Source organism: Lichenostomus cassidix, unplaced genomic scaffold (assembly GCF_008360975.1).
Source record: "Lichenostomus cassidix isolate B80296 unplaced genomic scaffold, HeHo_3.0 HiC_scaffold_40, whole genome shotgun sequence".
Taxonomy (NCBI): Eukaryota; Metazoa; Chordata; class Aves; order Passeriformes; family Meliphagidae; genus Lichenostomus; species Lichenostomus cassidix.
This window is the reverse complement of record NW_028147459.1, coordinates 1,080,157-1,100,233: the sequence shown is the minus strand read 5'-3', so window position 1 is coordinate 1,100,233 and position 20,077 is coordinate 1,080,157. Positions and strand designations below refer to the sequence as shown.

The window sequence follows — 20,077 nt, the reverse complement described above, 5'->3', positions numbered from 1 at the left end:
AAGTGAGATTTTTGGGGCACAAAGAGAGATTTTTTGGGTTCCCAGGGAGTTTTTTTGGAAACCAAGGAAGGTTTTTGGGGCACAAAGGGAGATTTTTGGGGCACAAAGGGAGTTTTTTGGGTTCCCAGGGAGTTTTTTTGGAAACCAAGGAAGGTTTTTAGGGCACTGAGGGAGGTTTTTGGGGTTTCCCGGCTGTCCCCACCTCGATCTCGTGCAGCAGGACGAGCTCGGAGCTCCAGCTGAGCACTCGGCGGTCCTTCCCTCCCCCGCTCAGCACAGTTCCGTCCCGGCGGCGACAGAGAGCGAAAACGCTGCCTTCGTGTGCTCGAGTCTGCTGCCCGATCTGGTACATCTCTGCGGGGCTCCGTCAGCCCCAAATCCCAAAAAATCCACCCCAAAATCCACCCCAAACGCTGCCTTCGTGTGCTCGAGTCTGCTGCCCGATCTGGTACATCTCTGCGGGGCTCCGTCAGCCCCAAATCCCAAAAAATCCACCCCAAAACTGCCCCGAAATATCCCCGAAAATAGCCGCAAAATCCACCCCAAAATCCGCCTCAAAACCAGCCTGAAACTGCCCCAGACCCGCCCCCAAAATAGCCGCAAAATCCACCCAAAACTGCCCCGAAAAATCCCCAAAAATAGCCGCAAAATCCACCCCGAAACCAGCCCCAAAAACGTCCCAAAAAATCCCCCAAATCCACCCCAAACACTGCCTGCGTGTGCTCGAGTCTGCTGCCCGATCTGGTACATCTCTGCGGGGCTGGGTCAGCCCCAAATCCCAAAAAATCCACCCCAAAACTGCCCCGAAAAGTCCCCGAAAATAGCCGCAAAATCCACCCCAAAATCCGCCCCAAAACTGCCTCAAAACCAGCCTGAAACTGCCCCAAAAATATCCCCAAAATCCACTCCTAACGCTGCTTTCGTGTGCTCGAGTCTGCTGCCCGATCTGGTACATCTCTGCGGGGCTCCGTCAGCCCCAAATCCCCCAAAATACACCCAAAAAAAATCCCCAAAAATAGCTGCAAAATCCACCCCAAAATCCGCCTCAAAAACACCCCGAAACTGCCCCAAAACTGCCCCGAAAAATCCCCAAAAATAGCCGCAAAAATAGCCGCAAAATCCACCCAAAACTACCCCGAAAAATCCCCAAAAATAGCCGCAAAATCCACCCCGAAACCAGCCCCAAAAACATCCCAAAAAATCCCCCAAATCCACCCCAAACACTGCCTGCGTGTGCTCCAGTCTGCTGCCCGATCTGGTACATCTCTGCGGGGCTGGGTCAGCCCCAAATCCCAAAAAATCCACCCCAAAACCACCTCAAAACCAGCCTAAAACTGCCCCGAAAAATCCCCAAAAAATCCCCTAAAATAGCCACAAAATCCGCCCCGAAATCCACCCAAAACCAGCCCGAAACTGCCCCAAAAAATCCCCAAAATCCACTCCTAACGCTGCCTTCGTGTGCTCCAGTCTGCTGCCCGATCTGGTACATCTTTGCGGGGCTCCGTCAGCCCCAAATCCCGCAAAATCCACCCCAAAACCGCCCCGAAAAATCCCTCAAATCATCCCTGAAATGCACCCATATACAGCCCCAAAGTTGGCCCCGAAACCGCCCCAAAAACCACCCGAAACTGCCCCAAAATCCACCCCAAAACCGCCCCGAAAAATCCCCAAAATCATCCGCAAAATCCACCCCAAACTCTGCCTTCGTGTGCTCCAGTCTGCTGCCCGATCTGGTACATCTCTGCGGGGCTCCGTCAGCCCCAAATCCCCCAAAATACACCCAAAAAAAATCCCCAAAAATAGCTGCAAAATCCACCCCAAAATCCGCCTCAAAAACACCCCGAAACTGCCCCAAAACTGCCCCGAAAAATCCCCCAAAATAGCCGCAAAAATAGCCGCAAAAATCCACCCAAAACTACCCCGAAAAACCCCCAAAAATAGCCACAAAATCCACCCCAAAACCAGCCCGAAACTGCCCCAAAAATATCCCCAAAATCCACCCCAAACACTGCCTTCGTGTGCTCGAGTCTGCTGCCCGATCTGGTACATCTCTGCGGGGCTCCGTCAGCCCCAAATCCCAAAAAATCCACCCCAAAACTGCCCCGAAATATCCCCGAAAATAGCCGCAAAATCCGCCCAAAACTGCCCCGAAAAGTCCCCGAAAATAGCCGCAAAATCCACCCCAAAATCCGCCCCAAAACTGCCTCAAAACCAGCCTGAAACTGCCCCAGACCCGCCCCAAAAATAGCCGCAAAATCCACCCAAAACTGCCCCGAAAAATCCCCGAAAATAGCCGCAAAATCCACCCCGAAACCAGCCCCAAAAACGTCCCAAAAAATCCCCCAAATCCACCCCCAAACACTGCCTGCGTGTGCTCCAGTCTGCTGCCCGATCTGGTACATCTCTGCGGGGCTCCGTCAGCCCCAAATCCCGCAAAATCCACCCCAAAACCGCCCCGAAAAATCCCTCAAATCATCCCTGAAATGCACCCATATACAGCCCCAAAGTTGGCCCCGAAACCGCCCCAAAAACCACCCGAAACTGCCCCAAAATCCACCCCAAAACCGCCCCGAAAAATCCCCAAAATCATCCGCAAAATCCACCCCAAACTCTGCCTTCGTGTGCTCGAGTCTGCTGCCCGATCTGGTACATCTCTGCGGGGCTCCGTCAGCCCCAAATCCGCCAAAATCCACCCCAAAAAAATCCCCAAAATCATCCGCAAAATCTGCCCCAAAGTCGCCTCCCAAAATCCCCGAAAATAGCCGCAAAATCTGCCTCAAAACTACCTCAAATCCACGCCAAAACCGCCCCGAAAAATCCCCGAAATCGTCCACAAAATCAACCCCAAAAACGCCCCGAAAAATCCCCGAAAATAGCCGCAAAATCCGCCCCGAAACTGCCCCCAAAACGCCACAAAAACAGCTCAAAAATCCGCCCCAATCCACCCGAAAACCGCCTCAAAACCATCCCAAAATCCCATATTTCCCCTCAGTTCCCATTTTCCCGCCTTTTTCCTCCTTTTCCGGTGTCCGTGTTCAGGTCGGGATTTTCCCCTCAGAATCCCCGGTAAGCGCAGCCCCAAAACAACCCCAAATCCCCCTCAAACCCACCCCAAATCCCCTTCAAACCCCTGAAATCCACCCCAAATCCCCCTCAAACCCCTAAAAATCCCCCAAATCCCACCTTTTCCCCCCTTTTCCGGTGTCCGTGTTCAGGTGGGGATTTTCCCCTCAGAATCCCCGGTAAGCACAGCTCCCAAATCCACCCCAAATCCACCCCAAAACACCCCTAAACCCCACATTTCCCCCCCAAATCCCTCACAAAACCCCCAAAATCGCCCCAAATCCCCCGAAATCCCGTATTTTCCCCCAAATCCCACATTTTCCCGCCTTTTCCGGTGTCCATGTTCAGGTCGGGATTTTCCCCTCAGAATCCCCGGTAAGCACAGCCCCAAATCCACCCTAAATCCACCCCAAATTCACCCCAAATCCCCTCAAATCCCCCTCAAATCGCCCTCAAACTCCCGAAATCCCCTTCAAACCCCCGAAAATCCCATATTTCACCCCAAATCCCACCTTTTCTCCCCTTTCCCAGGGTCCTGATCCAGGTCGGGATTTCCCCCTCAGAATCCCCGTTCAGCACCACCCCAAACCCACCCCAAATCCCCCTCAAACCCCCGAAATTCACCCCAAATCCCCCTCAAACCACCCCAAATCCCCTTCAAACCCCTAAAAATCCCCCAAACCCCACCTTTTCCCCCCTTTCCCGGGGGTCCTGGTCCAGGTGAGGATGTTCCCCTCAGAATCCCCGGTCAGCACAGCTCCCAAACCCTCCCCAAACTCACCCCAAATCCCCCTCAACGCTCCCAAACCCACCCCAAATCCCCCTCAAACCCCCCAAAATCCCACATTTCACCCCAAATCCCACCTTTTCCCCCTTTCCCGGGGGTCCTGGTCCAGGTGAGGATGTTCCCCTCAGAATCCCCGGTCAGCACAGCTCCAGCCGCATCGAAAATGAAGCACTGGATGAACTTGGGCTTCTTGTACTTCTGTAGGACCACAAATCCAGAGCTCAGCGACCCCAAAACCCACCCTAATCCACCCCAAACCACCCAAACCCCCCACATTTTCCCCAAAACACCCACATTTCCCCCCAAAACTCCCCCAAAACCCCCACATTTCCCCCCCAAAATCCCATGTTTTCCCCAAACCTACCCCAAATCCCCCTCAAACCCTCAAAATCCACCCTAAACCCATCCCAATGCACCCTAAATCCATCCCAAACCACCCCAAATCCACCCTAAACCACCCCAAATCCACCCCAAACATCCCGAACCGCCCCAAATCCATCCTAAACCACCCTAAATCCACCTCAAACCCCCACATTTCCCCCCCAAAATCCCACATTTCCCCCCAAATCCCCCCAAAACACCCACATTTCCCCCCCAAAACCCCAAATTTCCCCCAAATCCCACAGAGCACCAACGAGTCGGCACCAAAACCCCCCAAAACCCCCACAATTCACCCCAAAAATGCCCTGCTTCTTGGTCAGGGCATTGCCGCTCCCCAAAATCCACCCCAAACCACCCTAAATCCTTCCGAAACCATCCCAAATCCACCCCAAACATCCCAAACCGCCCCAAATCCATCCCAAACCACCCTAAATCCACCCCAAACCCCCACATTTCCCCCCCAAAATCCCACATTTCCCCCCAAACTGCCCCCAAAACCCCAAATCTCCCCCAAATCCCGCAGAGCACCAACGAGTCGGCACCCAAAAACCCCCAAAACCCCTGAAATTCACCCCAAAAATGCCCTGTTTCTTGGTGAGGGCATTGCCGCTCCCCAAAATCCACCCCAAACCACCCTAAATCCTTCCCAAACTACCCCAAATCCACCCCAAACATCCCAAACCGCCCCAAATCCATCCCAAACCACCCTAAATCCTTCCCAAACCATCCCAAATCCACCCCAAACATCCCAAACTGCCCCAAATCCATCCCAAACCACCCTAAATCCACCTCAAACCCCCACATTTCCCCCCCAAAATCCCACATTTTCCCCCAAACTCCCCCCAAAACCCCAAATTTCCCCCAAATCCCGCAGAGCACCAACGAGTCGGCACCCAAACCCCCCAAAACCCCCACAATTCACCCCAAAAATGCCCTGTTTCTTGGTGAGGGCATTGCTGCTCCCCAAAATCCACCCCAAACCACCCTAAATCCACCCCAAATCCACCCTGAACCACCCCAAACCCATCCCAATCCATCCCAAACCACCCCAAATCCATCCCAAACCACCCCAAATCCCCCACATTTCCCCCCCAAAACCCCAAATTTCCCCCAAATCTCCCCCAAATCCTGCAGAGCACCAACGAGTCGGCACCCAAAAACCCCCAAAATCCCCGAAATTCACCCCAAAAATGCCCTGTTTCTTGGTGAGGGCGTTGCCACTCCAGGTCCAGAAGTAGACGTGGGATTTGCCGCTGCTGATGATGCTGCTGCTGTCGCAGGGGTTGAACTCCACCGTCAGCACCGACTCGTTGGTGCTCTGTGGGATTGATTTGGGGGAAATTTGGGGTTTTGGGGGGGAAATGTGGGGGTTTTGGGGGAAGATGTGGGGGTTTTGGGGGTGGTTAGGGCGGTTTGGGGTGGGTTTTGAGTGGATTTTGGGGGGTTTGGGGTGGGTTTTGAGTGGATTTTGGGGTGTTTGGGGTGGGTTTGGGATGGATTTAGGGTGGTTTGGGGTGGATTTAGGGTGGTTTGGGGTGGATTTTGGGGGAAATGTGGGTGTTTACGGGATTTGGGGGAATTCGGGGAGTTTGGGGGAAATGTGGATTTGAGGGGGGAAATGTGGGGGTTTTGGGGGGTTTGGGGTGGATTTGGGGTGGTTTGGGGTGAATTTAGGGTGGTTTGGGAGGGTTTGGGGTGGATTTGGGGTGGTTTAGGGTGAGTTTGGGATGGATTCAGGGTGGCCTGGGAGGGTTTGGGGTGGATTTAGGGTGGTTTGGGATGGATTTGGGGTGGTTTGGGGTGAATTTAGGGTGGTTTGGGAGGGTTTGGGGTGGATTTAGGGTGGGTTTGGGATGGATTCAGGGTGGTCTGGGAGGGTTTGGGATGGATTTAGAGTGGTTTGGGATGGATTTGGGGTGGTTTGCGATGGATTTAGGGTGGTTTGGGATGGATTTGGGGTGGTTTGGGATGGATTTAGGGTGGTTTGGGATGGATTTAGGGTGGTTTGGAATGTTAGGAGTGGGTTTGGGGCAGTTTGGGATGGATTTGGGGTGGGTTTGGGGTGGATTTTGGGGTTGTTGGGGTGGATTTTGGGGTGTTTGGGGTGGATTTTGGGATGTTTGGGGTGGGTTTGGGGTGGATTTTGGGGTTTTGAGTAGATTTTGGGGTGTTTGATGTGGATTTTGGGATGTTTGGGATGGATTTTGGGGTGTTTCGTGTGGATTTTGGGGTGTTTGGGGTGGGTTTTGGGTTGGTTTTGGGTGGATTTTGGGGTGTTTGGGGTGGATTTTGGGGATTTTGGGGTGGATTTCGGGGTGTTTGGGGTGGGTTTGGGGTGGATTTTGGGGTTTTTGGGGTGGATTGGGGTTTGGGTGGATTTTGAGTGGATTTTGGGGTTTGGGGTGGTTTTGGGGTTTTTGGGGTGGATTTCGGGGTGTTTGGGGTGGGTTTGGGGTGGATTTTGGGGTTTTTGGGGTGGATTTTGGGGTTTTTGGGGTGGATTTGGGGTGGATTTTGGGGTTTTTGGGTGGATTTGGGGTGGATTTTGGGGTTTTTGGGGTGGATTTTGAGTGGATTTTGAGTGGATTTTGGGTTTTTTTAGTGGATTTTGGGGTTTTTGGAGTGGATTTTGGGGTCTCACCTTGACCTCAGCCTGCTTGGTGCCTCGGGCACAATCCCACACCGACATCATGTGCTCGTTGGAATCATCCACCACACACAGGAAGGCGCCCTGGTCCTGAGGGTTTGGGGGATTTTTGGGGTGGTTTTTGGGGGTTTTGGGGTTCCTGGGTGGTTTTGGGATGATTCAGGGGATTTTTGGGGTGGTTTAGGGAGTTTTTGGGGTGGTTTTGGGGTGGTTTTGAGGTGATTTTGTGGGGTTTTGGGGATTGTGAGGTGATTCTGGGGATCCCAAGGGTTTTTGGGGTGGTTTTGGGGTGGTTTTCTGGGTTTTCAGGGTTCCCAGGTTGCGTTGGGATGCTTTTGGGGTGGTTTTGGGGTGGTTTTGTGGGGTTTTTGGGGATCCCAAGGGTTTCTGGGGTATTTTTGGGGTGGTTTTGAGGGTTTTTGGGGTTCCCTGGTGTTTTTGGGGTGGTTTAAGGAGTTTTTGGTGTGGTTTTGTGGGGTTTTTGGAGTGTTTTGGGGGTTCCCGGGTGGTTTTGGGATGGTTTAGGGGATTTTTGGGATGGTTTAGGGAGTTTTTGGGGTGGTTTTGGGGGGTTTTGGAGTGGTTTGGGGGTTTTTTGGGGTTCCTGGGTGTTTTTGGGATGATTCAGGGGATTTTTGGGGTGGTTTAGGGAGTTTTTGGGGTGGTTTTGGGTATCCCAGGTGGTTTTGGGGTGGTTTTGTGGGGTTTTGGGGTTCCCAGGTAGTTTTGGGATGGTTCAGGGGATTTTTGGGGTGGTTTAGGCTATTTTTGGGCGGTTTTGGGGTGGTTTTGAGGGTTTTTGGGGTTCCCGGTTGTTTTTGGGTGGTTTTGGGGTTGTTTTTGGGTGGTTTTTGGGGTGGTTTTGTGGGGATTTTGGGGATCCCAAGGGTTTCTGGGGTATTTTTGGGGTGGTTTTGAGAGTTTTTGGGGTTCCCGGCTGTTTTTGGGATGATTCAGGGGATTTTTGGGGTGGTTTAGGGAGTTTTTGGGGTGGTTTTGAGGTGGTTTTGTGGGGTTTTTGGGGATCCCAAGGTTTTTTTGGGTGGTTTTGGGGTGGTTTTGGGTATCCCAGGTGTTCTTGGGGTGGTTTTGAGGGGGTTTTGGGGTGTTTTTGAGGGTTTTTGGGGTTCCCGGCTGTTTTTGGGATGGTTCAGGGGATTTTTGGGGTGGTTTTAGGGTGTTTTTGGGGTGGTTTAGGAGATTTTTGGGGTGGTTTTGAGGGTTTTTGGGGATGGTTTTGGGGGTTTTTCAGTATCCGAAGGGTTTTTGGGGTGGTTTTGTGGGGTTTCTGGGGTGTTTTTGGGGTGTTTTAGGGTGCTTTAGGCTGTTTTAGGCTGGTTTTGGGGTGTTTTAGACTGTTTTAGGGGATTTTTGGGGTGGTTTTGGGGGTTTTTGGGGTGTTTTGCGTTGGTTTCAGGGATTTTGGGGTTGATTTAGGATGTTTTTGGGTTGATTTAGGATGTTTTTGGGGTGGTTTAGGGTTGACTGAGGATGTTTTTGGTGTGTTTGAGGGGATTTTTGGGGTGGTTTTGGGGGTTTTTGGGGTGTTTTGCGTTGGTTTCAGGGATTTTTGGGTTGATTTAGGATGTTTTTGGGGTGGTTTAGGGTTGACTGAGGATGTTTTTGGGGTGTTTTAGGGGATTTTTGGGGTGGTTTTGGGGATTTTTGGGGTGGTTTTGGGGGTTTTTGGGGTGTTTTGCGTTGGTTTCAGGGATTTTTGGGTTGATTTAGGATGTTTTTGGGTTGATTCAGGATGTTTTTGGGGTGTTTGAGGGGATTTTTGGGGTGGTTTTGGGGGTTTTTGGGGTGTTTCGCGTTGGTTTCAGGGATTTTTGGGTTGATTTAGGATGTTTTTGGGGTGGTTTAGGGTTGACTGAGGATGTTTTTGGGGTGTTTGAGGGGATTTTTGGGGTGGTTTTGGGGTCACTCACGGCTGTGGAGAAGGCCAGCGATCCCACGCCGCGCTCGAAGGATCCCAACCCAATCTGCTGCAGCGTCTGGAGCGTCGCTGAGTCCCAGATGTGCACGATGGGCTGCAGGGGCTGGGGGGGGATTTTGGGATTTTTTTTGGATTTTGGATTTTTTGGGGGAATTTTGGGGGAGTTTTTGGGGATTTGGGGATTTTTGGGGGGATTTGGGGGGATTTTTGGGGATTTTTTGGGAATTTTGCAGGGATTTGGGGGGATTTTGGGGGATTTGGGTAAACTGCCCCAAAACCACCCAAAACTGCCCCAAAATCCACCCAGAAACAACCCTAAAATCCACCCAAAAACAAGCCCAAAATCCACCCCAAAACCACCCAAAAACAACCCTAAAATCCACCCCAAAACCACCCCAAAAATCCACCCTAAAACTGCCCCAAAATCCACCCCAAAAACTGTCCCAAAATTCACCCAAAAACAACCCTAAAATCCACCCAAAACCAAGCCCAAAATCCACCCCAAAACCACCCAAAAACAACCCCAAAATCCACCCCAAAACCAACCCTAAAATCCACCCCAAAACCACCCAAATCCACCCCAAAATCCACCCTAAAACTGCCCCAAAAACACCCAAAATCACCCAAAACCAACCCAAAATCCACCCCAAAACCAACCCCACAATCCATCCCATCCCATCCCATCCAAGTCCCCATTTGGGTCCCAAAAAGTCCCAAAAAATCCCCAAAGGTCCCAAAAAGTTCCAAAAAATCCTAAAAAGTCCCAAAAATCCCAAAAAAGTCCCAAAAAATAAGTCCCAAAAAAATCTCAAAAGGTCCCAAAAAAAATCCCAAAAAATCCCAAAAGGTCCCAAAAAGTTCCAAAAAATCCTAAAAAGTCCCAAAAATCCCAAAAAAGTCCCAAAAAATAAGTCCCAAAAAAATCTCAAAAGGTCCCAAAAAAATCCCAAAAAATCCCAAAAGGTCCCAAAAAAAAATCCCAAAAGGTCCCAAAAAGTTCCAAAAAATCCTAAAAAGTCCCAAAAATCCCAAAAAAGTCCCAAAAAATAAGTCCCAAAACAATCCCAAAAGGTCCCAAAAAAAATCCCAAGAAAGTCCCAAAACTCCCAAAAAAGTCCCAAAAAAAGTCCCAAAAAGTCCCAAAAAAGTCCCAAAAACATCCCAAAATCCCAAAAAAATCCCCCAAAACTCCCAAAAAAACCCCAAAACCTCCCAAAACCACCCAAAAAAATCCCCAAAAACCTCCCAAAACCACCCAAAAAAATCCCCAAAAAATCCAAAAACCTCCCCAAAAAAGCCCCAAAAGATCCCAAAAACTTCCAGAAAATCCCCAAAAAACCCCATAAACTTCCAAAAAATCCCATAAACTTCCAAAAAACCCCAAAACCTCCCAAAAAATCCCAAAACAAGTCTCACCTTGCCATCCTTGTCCACTCCGGCCGCCTGTCCTGTGGCCACACGGAGCCTGTCGGGGTGCACGGCCAGGCTGGGGAAATGGGGGATTTATGGGGTTTTTATAGGGTCACACCACTTTTGGGGGGATTTCCCCCCGTTTTGGGGTTTTTGGGGGGATTTTCCCCCTTTTTTGGGGGGGATTTTCCCCCGTTTTGGGGTTTTTTTGGGGGATTTTCCACCATTTTGGGTTTTTTGGGGGGAATTTCTCCCATTTTGGGGGTTTTTGGGGTCTTTATGGGATTTTTTATAGGGTCACACCCCTTTTGGGGGAAAATCCCCATTTTGGGGTTTTTTGGGGGGATTTTCCCCCATTTGGGGGTTTTTTGGGGGATTTTTGGGGTGTTCCTCACCACCTCAAGGTCGAGGTTGTTTTCGGGATCTCTAATAGGGTTTTTACCAACCTACACCCCATTTTTTTGGGATTTCCCCATTTTTGGGGGTTTTTTTGGGGTTTTTTTTTGGGGATTTCCCTATTTCTGGGGTATCTTTTGGGTATATTTTTGGGGATTTTTTGGGCATCTTTTAGGGGATTTTTTGGGGGATTTTTTTGGGTATATTTTGGGGATTTTTTGGGGGATTTTTTTGGGGTTTCCCTCAGCACCTGACGCAGTCGCTGTGCCACAGGCAGTGTCTGTTTTAGGGTTTTTTATGGGGTATTGGGCTCTCTAATGGGGTTTTTTTGGTATATTTCTGGGGTATTCTTTGGGATTTTTTTGGCAATTTTTTTGGGATTTTTTGGGGGATTTTTGGGGGATTTTTTGGGGGATTTTTTGGGTATATTTGGGGATTTTTTGGGGGATTTTTTTTGGGTTTCCCTCACCACCTGACGCAGTCGCTGTGCCTCAGGCAGTGTCTGTTTTAGGGTTTTTTATGGGGTATTGGGCTCTCTAATGGGGTTTTTTAGGGATTTTTTGGGGGATTTTTTGGGGATTTTTTGGGGATTTTTTAGGGATTTTTTTTGGGATTTTTTTTGGGATTTTTTTAGGGTTTCCCTCACCACCCGACGCAGTCGCTGTGCCACAGGCAGTGTCTGTTTTAGGGGTTTTATGGGTTTCTAATGGGGTTTTTACCAACCTACACCCCATTCTTTTGGGATTTCCCTATTTCTGGGTGGATTTTTTTGGGTATATTTTTTGGGATTTTGGGATTTTTAGGGTTTCCCTCACCACCTGACGCAGTCGCTGTGCCTCAGGCAGTGTCTATTTTAGGTTTTTTTATGGGGTATTGGGCTCTCTAATGGGGATTTTTTGGGGGATTTTTGGGGCATTTTTTGGGGGATTTTTGGGGCATCTTTTAGGGGATTTTTGGGGGGATTTTTTTGGGGTTTCCCTCACCACCTGACGCAGTCGCTGTGCCTCAGGCAATGTCTGTTTTAGGTTTTTTTATGGGGTATTGGGCTCTCCAATGGGGTTTTTTGGGGGATTTTTTGGGGGGATTTTTGGGGCATCTTTTAGAGGATTTTTTGGGGGATTTTTTTTGGATTTTTTTGGGGTTTCCCTCACCACCTGACAAGTCGCTGTGCGTCAGGCAGTGTCTGTTTTAGGAGTTTTATGGGTTTCTAATGGGATTTTTACCATCCTACACCCCAGTTTTTTGGGATTTCCCTATTTCTGGGTGGATTTTTTTGGGATTTTTTTTTTGAGATTTCCCCATTTTCGGGGTTTTTAGGCTTTCCCTCACCACCTGACGCAGTCGCTGTGCCTCAGGCAGTGTCTGTTTTAGGGTTTTTTATGGGGTATTGAGCTCTCTAATGGGATTTTTGGGGGATTTTTTTGGGATTTTTTGGGGGATTTTTTTGGGTATATTTTGGGGATTTTTTGGGGGATTTTTTTGGGGTTTCCCTCACCACCTGACGCAGTCGCTGTGCCGCAGGTAGTGCCTCTGGCTCCTCCCTGGCAGCTCCAGCAGCACAACCACGCAGGCGATGAAATAAACGATTTCCCCCGAGCGGAGCACGTGCAGGTTGGAGCGAGAGTCCCGACCCCGATAGCCATAGCTGGGGCGTCAAGGGAAACTGGGAGGGACTGGGAGGGACTGGGAGAGGACTGGGATAGACTGGGAGAGGATTGGGAGGGATTGGGAGGGAAAATTCCCATGGTTTTGGGGTGAAAAATGAGGATTTTAGGGGTGAAAATGGGGATTTTGGGGAGAAAAAGGGAACTGGTTTATACTGGGAGGGACTGGGAGGGACCCCGATAGCCATAGCTGGGGCGTCAAGGGAAACTGGGGGAACTGGGAGGGACTGGGAGGGACTGGGAGGGATTGGGAGGGACTGGGAGGGAAAATTCCCGTGGTTTTAGGGTGAAAAATGAGGATTTTGGGGGTGAAAATGAGGATTTTGGGGAGAAAAAGGGAACTGGTTTATACTGGGAGGGACTGGGAGGGACTGGGAGGGGACTGGGAGGGACTGGGAGGGACTGGGAGGGAAAATTCCCATGGTTTTAGGGTGAAAAATGAGGATTTTGGGGAGAAAAAGGGAACTGGTTTATACTGGGATGGACTGGGAGGGACTGGGAGAGGATTGGGTTGGGATTGGGAGGGACTGGGAGGTACTAGGAGAGGACTGGGATTGAACTGGGAGGGACTGGGAGGGACCCCGATAGCCATAGCTGGGGTGTCAAGGGAAACTGGGAGGGACTGGGACGGACTGGGAGGGACTGGGAGGGGATTGGGAGGGATTGGGAGGGATTGGGAGGGAAAATTCCCGTGGTTTTAGGGTGAAAAATGAGGATTTTGGGGGTGAAAATGGGGATTTTGGGGGTGAAAATGGGGATTTTGGGGAGAAAAATGGAACTGGTTTGTACTGGGATGGAACTGGGAGCAACTGGGAGGGACTGGGAGGGACCCCGATAGCCATAGCTGGGGTGTCAAGGGAAACTGGGACAGACTGGGAGGGACTGGGAGGGGATTGGGAGGGACTGGGAGGGACTGGGAGGGAAAATTGCAGTGGTTTTAGGGTGAAAAATGGGGATTTTGGGGAGAAAAAGGGAACTGGTTTATACTGGGAGGGACTGGGAGGGAAAATTTTTTGGGATTTCCCTCGCGATTTTCCGGATCCCCCCAGTATTTTTCAGCTCCCCCAGGATGCTAGGATTTTCAGCTCCCCAATATTTTAGGATTTTAGGATTTCCCCCGATATTTTCAGCCCACCCAGTATTTTACAATTTTGGGATTTCCCCCAATATTTTAGGATTTTAGGATTTCCCCCAATATTTTTCAGCCCACCCAATATTTTACGATTTTAGGATTTCCCCATATTTTTTAGCTCCCCAATATTTTAGGATTTTCAGCTCCCCAATATTTTAGGATTTTTTAGGATTTCCCCCAATATTTTAGGATTTTGGGATTTCCCCAATATTTTTCAGACCCCCCAGTATTTTAGGATTTTCATCCCCCCAATATTTTAGGATTTTTAGGATTTTCCCCAATATTTTCAGCTCCCCAATATTTTAGGATTTTCAGCCCCCCAATATTTTAGGATTTCCCCCAATATTTTAGGATTTTTAGGATTTCCCCCAATATTTTCAACCCCCCAATATTTTAGGATTTTGGGATTTCCCCCAATATTTTCAGCCCCCCAATATTTTAGGATTTTTAGGATTTTCCCCATATTTTTTAGCTCCCCCAATATTTTAGGATTTTCAGCTCCCCAGTATTTTAGGATTTTGGGATTTCCCAATATTTTCAGCCCCCCAATATTTTAGGATTTTCAGTCCCCCAATATTTTAGGATTTGTAGGATTTCCCCCAATATTTTCAGCCCCCTCAATATTTTAGGATTTTCAGCTCCCCCCAATATTTTTCAGCCCCCCAACATTTTAGGATTCTTCAGCCCCCCAATATTTTAGGATTTCCCCGTATTTTTTAGCTCCCCCAATATTTTAGGATTTTTAGGATTTCCCCCAATATTTTAGGATTTTAGGATTTCCCCCAGTATTTTAGGATTTTGGGATTCCCCCCAATATTTTCAGCCCCCCACTATTTTAGGATTTTAGGATTTCCCCATATTTTTTAGCTCCCCCAATATTTTAGGATTTTTCAGCTCCCCAATATTTTAGGATTTTCAGTCCCCCAATATTTTAGGATTTTTAGGATTTCCCCCAATATTTTAGGATTTTTAGGATTTCCCCCAATATTTTAGGATTTTCAGCTCCTCCAATATTTTAGGATTTCGGGATTTCCTCCAATATTTTAGGATTTTAGAATTTCCCCAATATTTTTCAGCCCCCCAATATTTTAGGATTTTCATCCCCCCAATATTTTAGGATTTCGGGATTTCCCCCAATATTTTTCAGACCCCTCAGGATTTTAGGATTTTCAGACCCCAAATATTTTAGGATTTTTTGGGATTTCCCTCGCGATTTTCCGGATCCCCCCATATTTTTAGGATTTCCCCCCAGTATTTTCCGGATCCCCCTGATATTTTTCAGACCCCCTCAATATTTTAGGATTTTCAGCTCCTCCCAATATTTTTCAGCCCCCCAATATTTTAGGATTTTAGGATTTCCCCATATTTTTTAGCTCCCCCAATATTTTAGGATTTTCATCCCCCCAATATTTTAGGATTTCAGGATTCCCCCAATATTTTAGGATTTTTAGCATTTCCCCCAATATTTTCAACCCCCTCAATATTTTAGGATTTCAGGATTTCCCCCAATATTTTCAGCTCCCCCAGTATTTTACGATTTTGGGATTTCCCCCAGTATTTTACGATTTTCATCCCCCCAATATTTTAGGATTTTAGGATTTCCCCCAATATTTTAGGATTTTTAGGATTCCCCCAATATTTTCAGCCCCCCACTATTTTAGGATTTTCATCCCCCAATATTTTAGGATTTTTAGGATTTCCCCCAATATTTTAGGATTTCAGGATTTCCCCATATTTTTTAGCTCCCCCAATATTTTAGGATTTTTTAGGATTTCCCCCAATATTTTAGGATTTTAGGATTTCCCAATATTTTTCAGCCCTCCAATATTTTAGGATTTTTAGGATTTCCCCCAATATTTTCAACCCCCCAATATTTTAGGATTTCAGGATTTCCCCCAATATTTTCAGCTCCCCCAGTATTTTATGATTTTTAGCATTTCCCCCAATATTTTAGGATTTCAGGATTTCCCCCAATATTTTAGGATTTTCAGCTCCCCCAATATTTTAGGATTTTTAGGATTTCCCCAATGTTTTAGGATTTTTATCCCCCCAATATTTCAGGATTTCAGGATTTCCCCCAATATTTCAGGATTTCAGGATTTCCCCCAATATTTTTCACCTCCCCAATGTTTTAGGATTTTCATCCCCCCAATATTTTAGGATTTCAGGATTTCCCCCAACATTTTAGGATTTTCAGCTCCCCCAATATTTTAGGATTTCAGGATTTCCCCCAATATTTTAGAATTTTGGGATTTCCCCCAATTTTTTAGGATTTTTAGGATTTCCCCCAATTTTTTAGGATTTTAGGATTTCCCCATATTTTTTAGCTCCCCAATATTTTAGGATTTTCAGCTCCCCCAGTATTTTAGGATTTTCAGCTCCCCCAATATTTTAGGATTTCAGGATTCCCCCAATATTTCAGGATTTTCAGACCCCCAATATTTTAGGATTTCAGGATTTCCCCCAATATTTCAGGATTTCAGGATTCCCCCAATATTTCAGGATTTCCCCCAATATTTTAGGATTTCAGGATTTCCCCCAATATTTCAGGATTTCCCCCAATATTTCAGGATTCCCCCAATATTTCAGGATTCCCCCAATATTTCAGGATTCCCCCAATATTTCAGGATTTCCCCCAATATTTGAGGATTTCAGGATTCCCCCAATATTTCAGGATCCCCCAGCACTGAGGATACACCCAGTCGAGCTGCAGGCGCTGCGGGGGAAGCTCGGCGCGCAGCGGGACGATGATCCCCGAGGGAACGTACATGGTGATGGGGCGACCGCGGAGGAACATCTTCACCGACACACCCTCTGGGACAGGACAGCCAAAAATCCCAAAATCCCCAAATCCCAAACACCCTCTGGGGAAAGGGAAGCCAAAAATCCCAAAATCCCCGAAATCCCAAAATCCCAAACACCAACACCCCAGAAACACCCCAAACACACCCCAAAAACACCCCAAAAACACCCCAAACACCGTCTGGGGAAAGGGGCAGCCAAAAATCCCAAAATCCCCGAAATCCCAAACACCAACACCCCAGAAACACCCCAAACACACCCCAAAAACACCCCAAAAACACCCCAAAAACCCTCTGGGAAAGGGCAGCCAAAAATTCCAAAATCCCCAAAATCCCAAAATCCCAAACACCAACACCTCAGAAACACCCCAAAAACACCCCAAAAACCGTCTGGGGAAGGGACAGCCAAAAATCCCAAAATCCCCAAGATCCCAAAATCCCAAACACCCTCTGGGAAAAGGGGCAGCCTGAGACCCCAAAAACACCCCAAAAACACCCCCAAAAACATCCCAAAAACACCCCAAAAACACCCCAAACACACCCCAAACACCCTCTGGGGAAAGGGGCAGCCTGAGACCCCAAACACACCTCAAACACACCCCAAAAACACCCCAAACATACCCCAAACAGACTCTGGGGAAAGGGTCAGCCCAAAAATCCCAAAAACACCTCAAAAACACCCCAGAAACCACCCCAGAAACACCCCGAAAAACATCCCGAAAAACACCCCAAACGCACCCCAAAAACACTCCCAAAAACACCCCAAAAATACCCCAAAAACCGTCTGGGGAAGGGACAGCCAAAAATCCCAAAATCCCCGAAATCCCAAAATCCCAAACACCCTCTGGGGACAGGGACAGCCTGAGACCCCAAAAACACCCCAAAACCACCCCAAACATACCCCAAACACCCTCTGGGGAAAGGGTCAGCCCAAAAATCCCAAAAACACCCCAGAAACACCCCAAAAAACACCCCAAATACACCCCAGAAACACCTCAAACACCCTCTGAGGAAAGGGGCAGCCTGAGACCCCAAAAACACCCCAAAAACACCCAAAAGCACCCCAAAAACACCCCAAACACCCTCTGAGGAAAGGGGCAGCCTGAGACCCCAAAATCCCCAAAAATACCCCAAAAAACCCCAAAAACACCCCAAACACACCCCAAAAACCCTCTGGGGAAGGGGCAGCCTGAGACCCCAAAAGCACCCCAGAAACACCCAAAAACCACCCCAAACACACCCCCAAAAGCACCCCAGAAACACCCCAGAAACACCCCAAACACACCCCCAAAAACACCCCCAAAAACACCCCCAAAAACATCCCAAAAATACCCCAAAAACCCTCTGGGAAGGGGGCAGCCTGAGACCCCAAAAACACCCCAAAAACACCCAAAAACCACCCCAAACACACCCCCAAAAACACCCCAGAAACACCCCAAAAACACCCCAAAAACCCTCTGGGGAAGGGGCAGCCTGAGACCCCAAAATCCCCAAAAATACCCCAAAAACACCCCAAAAACACCCCAAAAACACCCCAAAATTCCCCTCTGGGGAAGGGGCAGCCAAAAATCCCAAACACCCCAAAATCCCCTCTGGGGAAGGGGTCACTCCAAAACCCCAAACACCCCAAAACCCCCAAAACACCCCAAAATCCTCAAAACCCCCCAAATCCCCCAAAACCCCAAAATCCCCCAAAAACCCCCCAAAATCCCCAAAACACCCCAAACCCCCAAAACAGCCAAAAGCCCCCAAAACTCCCAAAATCCCCCAAAATCCCCAAAACCCCTAAAACAGCCCAAAATCCCAAAACGCCCCAAAACACCCCAAAAGCCCCCAAACACCCCAAACCCCCAAAATCCCAAAACTCCCCAAAACCCCCTGAGCCTCACCCAGGTTGTAGTTCCCACGGCGAGACCCTAAAAAGGAGAGGAAAGGGTTAAATGGTGGGGGAGATGGTGAAGAGATCCTAAAATTAATCCCAAAAATGAACCCTTGAAAAACCCCAAAATGAACACCCAAAACCCCAAAACTTAACCCAAAAATTACCCCCAAAAAATCCCAAAATAAGCCCTGAAAAACCCCAAAATGAGCCCCAAAATTACCCCCAAAAATCCCAAAATGAGCTCCTGAAAAACCCCAAAATGAACTCCCAGAAACCCCAAAATGAACCCCAAAAAAACCCAAAATGAGCCCCAAAAAAATCCCAAAATTACCCCCAAAAAATCTCAAAATGAGCTCCTGAAAAACCCCAAATGAACATCCTGATCCCCAAACTGAACCCCACATTTCCCCCAAAAATTGTCCCCAAAACCCCAAAAATTTTCCCCAAAAAACCCCAAAATTTCCCCACAAAATCCCAAAATTTTCCCCCAAAACCCCAAAATTTCCCCCAAACCCACCTGGGCTCAGCGTTGGCTCCTTCGGGCGGCTGGGGGAGAAAAGTCAGAATTGGGGGAAATTTTGGGATTTTGGGGGTTTTTTTGGGGGAATTTCGGGGGTTTTTGGAGTCTTTGGGGTCTCTGGGAATTTGGGGATTTTGGGATTTTTGGGGTTTTTTTGGGGAATTTTGGGGTCTGGGGAGGATTTTGGGGTCTCTGGGAATTCGGGGATTTTGGGATTTTTGGGGTTTTTTGGGGGAATTTTGGGGTTTCTGGGGAGGATTTTGGGGTTTTTGGGTTTTTTTGGGGTCTGGGGAGGATTTTGGGGTCTCTGGGGTCTCTGGGAATTTGGTTTTTTTGGGATTTTTGGGTTTTTGGGGGAATTTTGGGGGTTTTTGGGGTCTTTGGGGTCTCTGGGAATTTAGGGATTTTGGGATTTTTGGGGTTTTTTGGGGGAATTTTGGGGTTTCTGTGTAGGATTTTGGGGTTTTTGGGTTTTTTTGGGAATTTGGGGTCTCTGGGGTGTCTCGGAATTTGGGGTTTTTGGGATTTTTGGGTTTTGGGGGGAATTTTGGGGTCTTTGGTGTCTTTGGGGTCTCTGGGAATTTGGGGATTTTGGGGTTTTTTGGGGGAATTTTGGGGTCTCTGGGGTCTCTGGGAATTTGGGGATTTTGGGGTTTTTTGGGGGAATTTTGGGGTCTGGGGAGGATTTTGGGGTTTTTGGGTTTTTTTGGGGTCTGGGGAGGATTTTGGGGTCTCTGGGAATTTAGGGATTTTGGGATTTTTGGGGTTTTTTGGGGGAATTTAGGGGTCTCTGGGAATTCGGGGAAATTTGGGGTTTGGGGGATATTTTGGGGTTTTTTGGGGGATATTTTAGGATTCAGGGAGGATATTTTGGGGTCCAGAGGGTATTTTAGGGTTCAAGGGGGAATATTTTGGGGTCCAGAGGGAAATTTTTGGGGTTTGGGGTGACATTAGAGGATCGAGGAGATACTTTAGGATTTTAGGGAATATTTTAGGGATTTTGGGGGATTTTTGGGGGGATTTTGGGGGATTTTTGGGGGAATTTTTGGGGGGATTTTGGGGTGTTTGGGGTCCAGGAAAGGTTGGGGGAGTTTGGGAAGACATTTTAGGGTTCAGGAAGGTATTTTTAGGGTCCAGGAGGGCATTTTGGGGTCATTTTGGGGTTCAGGAGGGTATTTTTGGGGTCCAGAGGGTATTTTTGGGGTCCAGGAGAGTATTTTATGGTGATTTTGGGGTGATTTTTGGGGTTCAGGAGGGTATTTTGGGGTCGTTTTGGGGTCCAGGAGGGTATTTTGGGGTCATTTTGGGGTTCAGGGGGTGATTTTTGGCATCCAGGAGGGTATTTTGGGGTCCAGGAGGGCATTTTGGGGTCATTTTGGGGTTCAGGATGTGATTTTTGGGGTTCAGGAGGATATTTTGGGGTTCAGGAAGATATTTTAGGGTGATTTTTGGGGT

The 20,077-nt window shown here is 48.3% G+C and overlaps 1 protein-coding gene across 4 annotated transcripts in view; it reads right to left on the bottom strand.

Moving 5' to 3' along the window:
* Nucleotides 1–20,077, bottom strand: part of EML3 (EMAP like 3) — a 43,921-nt gene that overhangs the window by 13,390 nt on the left and 10,454 nt on the right. For 3 of the 4 annotated variants that reach the window (XM_085046353.1, XM_085046357.1, XM_085046356.1), the window contains 10 exons: nucleotides 18,620–18,648; nucleotides 18,110–18,136; nucleotides 16,116–16,233; nucleotides 12,119–12,268; nucleotides 10,234–10,303; nucleotides 8,810–8,920; nucleotides 6,873–6,968; nucleotides 5,415–5,549; nucleotides 3,928–4,048; nucleotides 203–354 (listed from right to left, as the gene is read on the bottom strand). In XM_085046353.1, coding sequence (XP_084902479.1) covers nucleotides 203–354; nucleotides 3,928–4,048; nucleotides 5,415–5,549; nucleotides 6,873–6,968; nucleotides 8,810–8,920; nucleotides 10,234–10,303; nucleotides 12,119–12,268; nucleotides 16,116–16,233; nucleotides 18,110–18,136; nucleotides 18,620–18,648 — 1,009 coding nt within the window. The remainder of the gene's footprint in view (nucleotides 1–202; nucleotides 355–3,927; nucleotides 4,049–5,414; nucleotides 5,550–6,872; nucleotides 6,969–8,809; nucleotides 8,921–10,233; nucleotides 10,304–12,118; nucleotides 12,269–16,115; nucleotides 16,234–18,109; nucleotides 18,137–18,619; nucleotides 18,649–20,077) is intronic. The other variant, XM_085046355.1, reaches the window with a different exon arrangement.